Source organism: Pararge aegeria, chromosome 4 (genome assembly GCF_905163445.1).
Source record: "Pararge aegeria chromosome 4, ilParAegt1.1, whole genome shotgun sequence".
NCBI classification, from domain to species: domain Eukaryota; kingdom Metazoa; phylum Arthropoda; class Insecta; order Lepidoptera; family Nymphalidae; genus Pararge; species Pararge aegeria.
The window spans coordinates 18,258,486-18,270,466 of NC_053183.1; the positions used below are offsets into that span (position 1 = coordinate 18,258,486).

Sequence of the window (11,981 nt, forward strand, 5' to 3'; positions counted from 1 at the left end):
GGTTGTCACAAGTAAACACTTAGAATGTTTTGAATTCGTTTTCATGGAAAAATAATATGCTTTTTTCTATTTAATATTTTTACAGGATGATAACTTATGCAATATATAAGTAAGTAAGCATCCTTTAACATCATTTCGTAATTCGGTTACACGTTATATATGATTTCATATATCCACTTAACGTATCAATCAACAACATGTGTTTATTTTTAATGTGTTGTTTTAAGTCCATAATTTAAAGTTTCATAATAAAATAAACATTTTCGCACAAACTTAGCGTCTAGGAATAAGTTCAATTTCTACATTAGTTATTCTTACTTGAAATTGATCTTTGCGATATTTAACACCACCCTTTAGTACGTTTGTATTAATGGAAAAGTTTCGTAGTAAATGAACAAGACCAGATTTTGCTTGCAACTGTGCGAATCTCATACCCACACAATTTCTGTTGCCCTTACCAAACGGCATGTAAGTTATGTCCAACATAGATTTCTTATTTTCAGCTGAAAACCGTTCTGGATTAAATGTTTCCGGATCCCGGTGATATTTTGGATCGTGATGAAGTTCATAGACCGGTACTGTTATATTAGTGCCTTTATCAACCTTAATATTTCCAGTGGGTAGAATAGTATTTTTAATACATTTCCTTGATAGGAAACCAATAGGAGGATTCAGCCTCATAGCTTCGCACATCACTTTATCTAGATAGTTCATATTGGCAACAACGTCGTATGAAATATCTTTGCCGTTTTTGTCGAATGCTTCGTCGATTTCTTCTTGAAGGCGTTCCTGAACTTCTGGGTATCGTCCTACTTCCATCAACGTAGCAAACATTGCGGAAGCTGTTGGCTCAACACCCGCGATCAGAAAGAAGAATGCTTGAGCGGAAAGTAACTCGTCAGTTGGCTCCAATTCAAATCCAGTATTAGTATCTTTCAAGTTTCCATTATTTTGTAACGCTACACAGATGTCTGCGAAGTCATTCTTCTTTATATTCTCAAGCTTGCGTTGCTTAATAACCTGCTTAATTGCAGTGATGAAAAAGTTTTCAAACTCTTTGAATATTTGGATATTCAGCATTCTGAATAGAGAAGCACTTAAATTGCCAATAGTGAATTTAATATTGCGTATCAATCCAGTATTCATTGCTTTCCTAGCAACATCTAGGAACGGGGATTCAAAGATAGATTTGGTAGTAACTCCGAATATAGAAGTACCGATAGCAGCACTGCAAAATGTTGACAGTGTATGGAATGTATCACCATTCAATAACTTCGGGTTTTCCTTGAGGTGATTAACAAATTCTTGGGCGCTTTTATCCATGAGATAGTACATGCTCTTCAGTTTTGTTGACGTGAAGAGTGGGGTCATGCTTTGTCGAAGCAATTTCCATTTGTTGCCGTTCAAAAACAAAATGCTACCAGCTAGCACATCGTCTTCATTAGGCTCGAGACCTCTATGATTGAAGGAATTAAAGTCAGTTGTTAAAACGTGCTGAATATTTACAGGGTCTCGTACATATAGCGATGGTGTGAAGAAAGATCCAATACCAACTGCGGGTTCGTCGGGATACTTTTTGTAAATATCGCATAGATGTTCAAATAACGCTCGACGTTTTGTCATGAATTCCCAAAACACTCCAGTAACTTTGTTTTTCTTGTGGAAAGTTACACCACGTCTCCTCCAATAACTTTCATTGTATCGTCCGTTTATGTAAATTAAAGTTAGCACTGCAACTATAATAAAGAGTAAAACGAGCAACATTTTCTTAAAATAGGTGTGCTTTCGTGACTATTTAAGGGAACAATAATATTGTCGTAAACTGTCTGTAGTATTTATATGTATTTAAAATATTAATCATTTAATTAATTGCTCCATTATCCAAATGTCTTATCAGTTAAAGTTCATTAGTCATTGTTATCATGCACTATTCGGTTATTTATATTTTCATCACACTTGCTCGTAACTTTAACTTTATTAGATTGCTTTAGGATTCATAATGTAAGAGAGTAAAAACAAGCGTGTTTTATTTCATATTACTACACTTGTGTTTTATAATAAGTATGCCAATTGAGTTAAGTTAGTACCTCATTGCAAGTTATATATATGTAGACATATTTTACGCTACCAATTAAGAGTTTTTACACATTTTCTTAAGAAAATAATTTGCTAATTATTATCAATTTACATAAAAATTTAATAATTTCTAATTATAAGCAGTTAACAACGCTTTATAATTCATTTTTTTAATAATGTCGTCGACCTCGCATCTTGAAAACGACTCCGGCGAGTAAATAAAAACTTCACACCATAAATAAATAAATATTTGATAATGTTTTCAGTGTGCTAAGAGAATAATAAAATGGCCAACATTTATTTCTTTTATTATTAGAATATTTTTTATAGTAATTATTGACGGGAAACCATCGATTTAAAAACACAGCAATGCACGGCTGCAGAAACAATTACGACGAGTTCTGTCATAAAAAGCGACATAACTATTTGTTGATTCCAAAACAACTTTGTTTTTGAAAATATCATATTGATCATTAGTCGCGCTCGTAATATTGCCTCGAGTGTAAGTATTAAATTACCACACTAGTATCGTAATGTACTATGATATTTTTATATACAGGAAACAATATTACTTTATTTTCGTCTTATCTTCTGGATAAAGTACATAAATACCTATTGCGTGGGTTTGTTTATACCTAAGCTTTTATCACAATATGATCCCTGCATTGCATAAGTTTAAATAATGTTATGAAACATATTTGAATAGTCAAAGATTTTCTAACGTCCTCTCTGGCGTAATGGTGAATGCTGTGGTAGGTATCAAGTTCCATCCCCGGTAGTTCAGGAATTTATATTTTTTAAATTATTTCTTGTTTTTTTAAGTTCTTTGTTGTCAAAGATGTCAGTAGGGTGTTGCTGCCAAGCGATTTACCGTTCCGGTACGATGCCGCATAGAAACCGGTTAAAGATTTGAGACTAGTATAATTGCCACAACTAAAACAGATTAGCTCGTTACCACCTTAGACTGCATCATCACTTACCACCAGGTGAGATTACAGTCAAGGGCTAACTCGTAGGGCCAAAACAGACTACACGTTTCTTACTACTACATCATTGAAGCATGTGATATTTTAATTGCTCAAAACGCACATAACTCAAGAAAGTTCGAGGTGCGTGCTGGGATTCGAACTCGGCCCCCCGATAGTGTGTGCCACCATCTCACTACCACATAGCACGATGAAGGAAAACATCGTGAGGCAACCTGCATGCCTAAGAGTTTCCCGTAAAGTTTTCAAAGGCGTGTAGAGTCCACCCATCCACACTGGACCAGCGTGGTGGACTACGGCCTGAATCTTTCTCATTGGGGAAGGAGGACCGTAGTAGTAAAAACCGACCTATAGTTGGCCGGTAATGGGTTGAGATGATGATGAGGTCTACTCTCTTATAGGAGAGAGGGAATGCGAGTTATGATGGGAGTATGAAATGAATACTTTCTTTCTTTTTATTTAATTCAAATTAAAAAAGTTGCAATAAGCAATATGAAATATAAAAAATAGGTTGATGTGATGATGACGAGGTCCTCTCTCTTATACGAGAGAGGGAGGGACTTGACCATGTGGTAGTGAAATGATGGCACTATTATTGGCAATAACAATATTTTTTTGTTACGTACGCCATTTATGGGCATATTTGACTTTGACTTTGATATTCATCATGATAATTTTGTTGCGAAATACAACTACAGTGGACCCGCGGTAAAGTCAAAGTCAAAGTCAAAGTCAAAGTCAAAGTCACAGTCACTTTCACTTTGACTTTGACTTTTTGACGTTGCGAAATACAACTACAGTGGACCCGCGGTAGTCCGGCCCCTGTCTAATCCGGCGCCCCCTGTAATCCGACTTGGTCTATTATTTATTATTGAATACGTATTCGCTAAGCATGATTGAACAAGTTACAACTTGTACGCACCATCACTATTGTGGTCGGATTACAAGGTACTCTTTTGTAAAAAAATCCGGACTATAGGGGGTCTTAGGCAGTACTCTATAATCCGACGAATTCGATAGTTCGACACTGCCCTGCAAAATGTTTGTCGGACTACCGGGGGTCCACTATATTCAATATTTTTTAAACTTCGATAATTTGTTTTGTCATTGTTTTGCTCTTAAGTCAATCTGTATTATCACTTTTGTAGTGTATTTAACTTTAAATTGTAAGCATGACTAGAGATTTTCAAATAGGTTACAGGTTATTGAATATCCAACATGCAAGATTGCAGCTATTTTAAATTTAAATATCGTACATATCCACGTTATAGAAGACAACATGCAAAGTATAAAATAACGAGCTGCTTCTCACGGTTTTACCCGCGATATTGAAAGGTCATAACGTAGGTAATCTATATTTATAATAAATCTGTAACTGGAAGATTTCTGTACATTTAATTTATTTTGAAAATATTGACCGGAGGATGCTTTAAAATCGATACTGAGTCCAAAACCGTTTTTTATTTAATACTAGCGGACCCGCGCGACTACGTCCGCGAATGAGTCGATTTCAAAAATAGTCGTATGTTGTCGCGGACTGTTTTATTAAACTTTAAAGACTTTTTTCGATTTGTAGTAACAATTATGGCTATACAACATCACGCTACTATCATTAATGATAAATTTTGCAAAAACTGCAAAAAAATACCTTTTTTGAGAGATTCCGATGCGTGCGATGCGTGAACGGTAAACGTTACGCCAAACGGAAATATGTAGTAAGTATACCGGATTTCACGATTACTTTTTGAAGTTGACTCATTCGCGGACGAAGTCGCGCGGGTCCGCTAGTGCTGTAATTTACTTGTCACGCAGGTATATTACTTACAGAGTTTTCTGTATTTCTTCAATAAATAATAATAAAGGTTTTACTTCAGTCGCGCGTAAAGGTTACACACACTTTAATTTTTTTATTCAACAGTAAACATCTATATGTAAGTAGGTAATTCCAATTAGTAAACACATAATATTTACAAACATAGATTATCTAATATTTATACAAAATATAAGTCGTCTAACTGTTCACTAATGGGCATGGTACCCAAAATGCTGGCGCTATTTCCCCTTTGAATTGCTAGACTTAGCCGAACGAGGCTGCCCAGCCAAGACTAAGAATGACGATACAACAGTTTTATATGATACGGTGATATAGTGATAACAAAAAAGATCACACGGATTGTTCTAATTTCTTCTTGGTTGAGGGCGCGTTTTAAACGCTCTTAGCTTTACTTTTAAGTTTACGAATGCAGTTATCACCATCATTTCACTATCACATGGTGGTGAGATGGAAATAACAATTTTTTTATGTAACGTGTGGGACTATTTGATTAAAGAAGTATTTGACTTTGACTTTGACTTTTATGATGATAATTTTGTTGCGAAATACAACTACTCCATTTTTTTTAAACGGTTCGAATATTTGCCTTGTCATCGTATTGTTCTTAAGCTAATCTATATTATCAATTTGTTATTATCTTATGTCAAAAGTGTATTAACTTTTAATTGTAAGCATGACTCGAGGTTTTGAAAGAGGCTACAGGTTATTGAATATCTAACATGCAAGATTGCAGCTATTTTAAATTCAAATATCGTACATATCCACGTTCTAGAAGACAGCATGCAAAGTATAAAATAACGAGCTGCTCCTCATGGTTTTACCCGTGTTACGAGTATATATTTGCCACGCAGGCAGGAGACAAAAATTATATCCCCCGTTAATATCCCCTGACAGGAGATATAATTATTTTGTCCACCAGCACAAGCTGTGATAGCGCAGTGGGTAGAAGCTTGACTTGACTTTCGGGGGGCCGAGTTCGAATCCCAGCACGCACCTCTAACTTTTCTAACTTATATGCTTTTTAAATAATGAAAAATATCAATTACTGAGAGTTCTACATTATGCTTTCAAAGGTGTGCGGAGTCCACCAATCCGAACTGGGCCAGCGTGGTGTTTATAATTATGTAGTACTTAATCTGTATGTATTAATGACATTATTGCAATTTTCTTAAGGATCTCAATTTTTTTTAAATGTATTGCAGCTTATGTTCCTTCGTGATAGTTTAGTTTAGGTTTCTTTAAACGAAGAAATACTTAAAATCAGTCCAATACTTTCGTAGCCTAGCCTAGTTTATACCCATATAAACAAAGAAAAAAATCTTTCCACTTCACGCGGCACAGCTAGTATATAAGCTGTGCGGCGTAACTACGTCTGCATCAAATCGGTTATTACCCGTTTCAATATCTTACAAAAACCTATAACCTAATTTTAGCGCCACCTACCGGGTCCACTTTTATTTTCAAACTATATTATACGTACGCGGCCGGGCGGCCCGCGTCATTTTTCTTGTTTTTTAGCATTTCTATACTCGTCGTAACTTCTAAAAGGTAGACCCAATTTGAAATTAATTCCCTATTGCCGCAAGCAATCTCTTACAGGCAACCTTTGTAGATAGGACTCACAACAAGAGAATGGGATAGTGCCAAGAGTGTTGATACATAAATACCAAAATGTAAAGATACAAATGCATATATAATTTAAATTAGTAAAGCGGTGATAGAGATAGCTTAATGGCGAGAATGCCGGCCTCACATTCGGAGGGCTACACTCTAATTTTTATGTAGCTAGTAGTAGGTAGGTTTAAGGAATAATTTATTAATAATTTGCTTTAACAGCCAAATCGTCGTGAAGAAACCTACATGCCAGGTCTTTCTGCTCTCAAAGGCTTGTAAAGTCTACCAATCTACAATTGACCAGTGGAGTAGTTAGGCAGTGCTTTTGTGCATGTATGAATGGCGTGCACTTCATACATACACAAAATCACTGCCTACCTAAATAGCGCTGCATGTAGCATGTATACTCTTCATTCATACTCTGGCCGAATACCTTGTGCACGCCACCGAGTGTGGTGGAATACAACCAATCTTTTTTGAGATCTTCTTTAGTTTTTGCAAATACTCAATTCGACTAACATGTCTTAAGACATATTATTCACAATTAAAAAGAACAAATAAATACCATCGATATAATAACCTCCATTTCGAAGTTTTTTCGAAAAAAAAACAGCATGAAGACGCCAATGGCATATATAGATTTAGTGATACGGCCGTGGACTTTGTATTGCAAACGAAACAATTAAACTAAATTACTGAAACATAATAATTAGTTCCATCCACTTAACAACGTTCTTTATTGACAAGGATGTCTCTATTTTTGTATATGTCGTATGGTAATAAGACAACCCGACTCTTTGGACAAATACCTAGGAAGATTGCAAAGGTGACGTCAGATACATTAGACTACTTCTTGCGTGCGCTTTTTTTTATAAATCTACTAAGAACTAATTTTTAATCATAATTCCCGAACGAATGAACAGATTTTGATTATGTTTTTCTAAAGGGGAATTAGTCAAGTGATCTTAGCTATGTTTTATGAATACCGGTCCAAGATGGCAGCCGCTACAAAATGGCGGATTACATATTTTTTTACAACTCCCTCAATATGGGTGAAAGGACTTGACTATTAGAATAATGTAAACCAAATGGAAAGTCGGGGTGTTTTTTTTTAATTTAATGGATATCTATTAAAGATCTAATATTAAACCAATGAATATTAAACCAATGGAATGTCGATATAAAAATAAATAAAATAAAAAAGCCATTTATTTCTCATCACAAAAATATAAAAAAATTACATTGATTTCAAATTCTATTTTATACAAAATCTACAGATAAGTCTTCTTGATCAAAATTAATTTCGATTATCGTGCATTTATAAATACTTATAGCTTATCTAAGTTTCATGATTTTCATGTCACTATTTTTATGCTACTTAATATATTAATATCAGTTATAAAGATATTAAGTATTATCATCATATGTATTTTTATCATAGTACTAGCTGTGGCCCGCGACTTCGTCTGCGTTTGTTTTTGTTATTTGATGTGGCATTCAATTTAGTTTTAGTTCTAAAAAAAATTTAAAATTTGGTATTCTTATAAAAAAAAATTGGTGTAATTTTTATAAAGTAATTTCACATAGTAACAATATCTTAAAGAAACTGTCTGATCAGTCTAAGCTCCTTCTAAGTATTACAAAGAATAGTAAACGTTAGAGGAAGAATCGAAATCGCATTGTTAGTTAATTCATATGTTAAACGAAGAACATTTCTGAAATTTTTTATTTATTCCTAGCACTGAAGTCCTCATAAATGTGGCAGCAATTATGTATTCAGTATCGCTAAGCCTTAAATGAGGGGTTTGCTGCTGTCCGCTGAAGAGTTCTGTCCTCTATCTCCAACCACATCTCTCTCTCAACCTCTATCTTCATCAGATCTACACAAAGCTTGGGCAAAATTAAACACATATGATACAAATGTATATACATATATATAATAATGTTTATAATACTCCCTTCAATGGGTAGTTGAAATAAAGACGATATTGCGTTTCTGTGAAAATACAAGAAACAACATTTAAAGCCCTTACTTCAGGTCTTTAAAATCAAAATAGTTTCTTCTTAAACATCCTTTTCTTTATGTCACTTATCACTGTAAAAACATTGGTGACTTTCAGAAAAGGTTCGATATATGAACTCGAGAAAAGAGTTCTTTACATATATATATATATGTATATATATCATATCACCGTTTATTGAGACCTCCACAGAATTAAAAACACACAGAAACCGTTTATACGTCAAATACTGAAGCATCAAAAACCACCCACCACTATACATTAGTAGTATTTCTCGAACAGGCGGTTTGTCGTTTTTAAATGGTTTTTTTAGCGATAAGGCCGCCCATTGTACCTGTTTGTTATATTTAGTGTTTTATAATTTAATTCTGTTAGGTGTACGATAAAGTGTATATTCATTTCATTTCATTTAGCATTTACCAGTAATTATTTTACCTCTCATGTTCTAAACGTTTACCATAAAACGGAAAAAGGATGTGAGCTAGCAACATTCTGTGGGTGTGAAATGACACGTGTTCGGGGCGTTTTCACTGTTTTTGGACACAATGCACTGCATGCGATAATTGATGAATTCTGCATGTTCTAAATTCTGTGGAGACATCATTATAATCATCTCTACATTACTAAGTGGGGCTGGACTCCTCTCGCATAGGAAATAATTACTAAGTTCTTAAAGCCTGCACAATACTTTAGTACTTACAAAAAAAATATTTGATACAAATAAATTTAATTTAATAATAACTTTTATTCTTCTATCTAAATTAGGTTATTAAACAATAAAACAGAAGCTTTTAATTAATTGCAATATATTTTGACTCTGATATTCTCGCAGTTTTATAACAATATTTATTAAAATTATTTCTAACCTACGTATTTTCTTCTTTAAAACATTAAAACCTAGGGGTGAATTCCACATCAACATTGTTTAGTCTTACTTGTACTTGCTCTTTACTATACGTGCTTTTTCCTTGATACGTTATAGTTTTAAGAGAGAAATGACGTAATAAATAAAGTACCCCAGATTTCGCCTGCAATTGGGCGTACCTCATTCCCACACAAATTCTACCCCCTTTACCAAAAGGCATATAAGTCATGTCTATTGTGGAGTTTTTGTTATCACGTGAAAACCTTTCTGGGTCGAAAACCTCTGGATCTGGGTAGTACTTTGGGTCGTGATGGAGCTCATATATTGCTGTCAGAATCTTTGTTCCCTTTTCGACTTTAATGTTTCCGTTTGGCAGTACTGTGTCTTTAGTGCATTTCCGCGTTAGGAAACCTATAGGAGGATGCATTCGCATGGCTTCATTCATCACCATATCTAGATATTTCATATTTACCACAATATCGTATGTCATTTTGCCACCATTTTCTTCAAAAGTTTGATCTATTTCTTCGTGAAGTTTCCGTTGTATTTCCGAATATTTTCCTAGCTCAACTAATGCAGCAAAAATTGCAGAGGCCGTAGGCTCAACGCCTGCAATGAAGAAGAAGAACGCCTGGGCTGCTAGAAGCTCGTCTGTCGGGTCCAACTCGTACCCAGTTTCTGGATCTTTAAGTTTCCCACCGCTTTGCAAGGAGACGCAGATGTCTGCAAAATCGTGTCTCTTAACATCCTCACTTTCTCTCTGTCTAACGACCTTCTTAATTGCGCTTATAAAAAAATCTTCATATTCTTTAAAGAATTTAATATTCAGGAATTTGAATAATCCAGGTGATAAGTTAGAAATAGCGAATTTAGCGTTGCGCTGAAGAGTAGGTTGAAGTGCACTGCGAGCTACTTTAAGAAAAGGAGAGTCGAAGATAGACTTTGTTGTAACACCGAAAACTGCTGCACCAATCGCTGCACTGCAGAACATCGAAAGTGTTGCAAATGAGTCTTTTTGCAGCAATTTGGGATTCTCGTTCAAATACGATATAAAGTCCTGCGCACTCTTATCTATTATGTAGTACATACTTTTAAGTTTCGTCGATGTGAACAATGGCGTCATGCTCTGTCGTACCAATTTCCATTTTTTCCCATTCAAAAACAAAACTGTCTCTGCTAGCACATCACCTTCGTTTGGCTCAATTCCTCTGTGGTAGAACGAATTGAAATCTGATGCTAAGACATGCTGAATATTAAGAGGATCTCGCACGTACAAACATGGGGTAAAGAAAGAGCCTATACCCACTGCAGGTTCGTTTGGATACTCTTTATACACATCGTAGAGGTGTTCGAAAAACGATCGGGGCTTGGTCAGGAAATCCCAGAAGACACCCATAACTTTATTTTTCTTGTGAAACGTAACGCCACGTTTTGTCCAATAGTTTTCGTTGTATTTTCCATTTAGATAAATAAAAATGAAAACTATACTGATCAAAATTAGAACTAGTAACATTGTGGAAGTAAAGAAATAACTGTGTTTCAGAGAGTTCAAGTTAATATTGCATAAAGCGAGTCAAAGTTCTTATATATAGTGCGTGTTTATCTAGATTATAAGTGTTTACTTAATTATAATCGAGCCAACCAGTTCACTACCTATCAACTGGTTGGAAATATGTTTGTCTGGGCGTATTGTAAGTGTTTATTACTTTTTGTTTGTTCAACCATCAGATCTATGCAGTGGACTATTAAAACTTTGACAGACTAATTCTTGAGATTTTAAGCTATTGAGCATAGCAGTGCGTGCCCTTGAACCTAAACAAATGAAGTAATAGTGAGGCCAGGCGATGCGACGTTATGGGTCGGGAAATATTGTGCATAATATAAGGATATGTGCGAATTATCAGAAGTTGTAAGCGGACGAAGTGGTGGGAATCGCTTTTAAGAGTGTAGCTGCGGCTAATTAGACGAATTAGTATTTGAAAAACGATTAAACTTGCGATGAGTTTGAACTCCTCTCTTTCCACGTAGAGTTTTCTCTTCTTCTTGCAGTGCCGTCTCCTATCCTTTGGACGAAGCTGCACGAAACAACGGTTGAGTACTTTTCTTCAACCATTGGCGTAAGTTTTTCAGCCTCGATGTTCTTCTTCGGCCAGGTGGTCTTTTGTATTCTCCCCTGAATAATGAGCTGAAGGAGCTTTTTATAATATGCCCAAATTACTTTAACTTCCGCTTTCTAAGAGTTTTAAGTATTAGTAGATCTTTGCATAGCCTCTTCTTCTTCTTTCTCTGGTCTGGTCTCCGTACTTGGTCGGCCGGAACCTTCCGTTGTAAGTCGATCTAGCCTCTGTAATTCTGTGAAATTCTCAGAATTCATTTCGAAAGCTTCTTTTTTCCTGCATAGGGCTTCCGTAAGTTGACAGTTTTCTACCCCTTATAAGAGAACGGAGAAGACGTAGCAGCGAAGGATTCTTATACGCAACTGATTATTTGGGCATGAAAATTTTCCTAAAAATTACGTTTAAATTAGCTTTCCCTTTACTTTCTTTCACGCTTTTTTTTCATATTGGTCTTACATCGTGAGGTAA

The 11,981-nt window shown here is 35.2% G+C and overlaps 1 protein-coding gene across 1 annotated transcript; it reads right to left on the reverse strand.

Annotated features, from left to right (window-relative positions):
* Nucleotides 1-251: 251 nt before the first annotated feature.
* LOC120637561 lies at nucleotides 252-10,937 on the reverse strand. Its single transcript, XM_039909398.1, has 3 exons — nucleotides 9,429-10,937; nucleotides 6,931-7,033; nucleotides 252-1,767 (listed from the first exon to the last, which is right to left on the reverse strand). Exons 1-3 carry the CDS (start codon nucleotides 10,907-10,909, stop codon nucleotides 274-276), a joined length of 3,078 nt encoding a protein of 1,025 aa, XP_039765332.1. The 5' UTR covers nucleotides 10,910-10,937; the 3' UTR covers nucleotides 252-273.
* Between the last annotated feature and the right edge of the window lie 1,044 nt (nucleotides 10,938-11,981).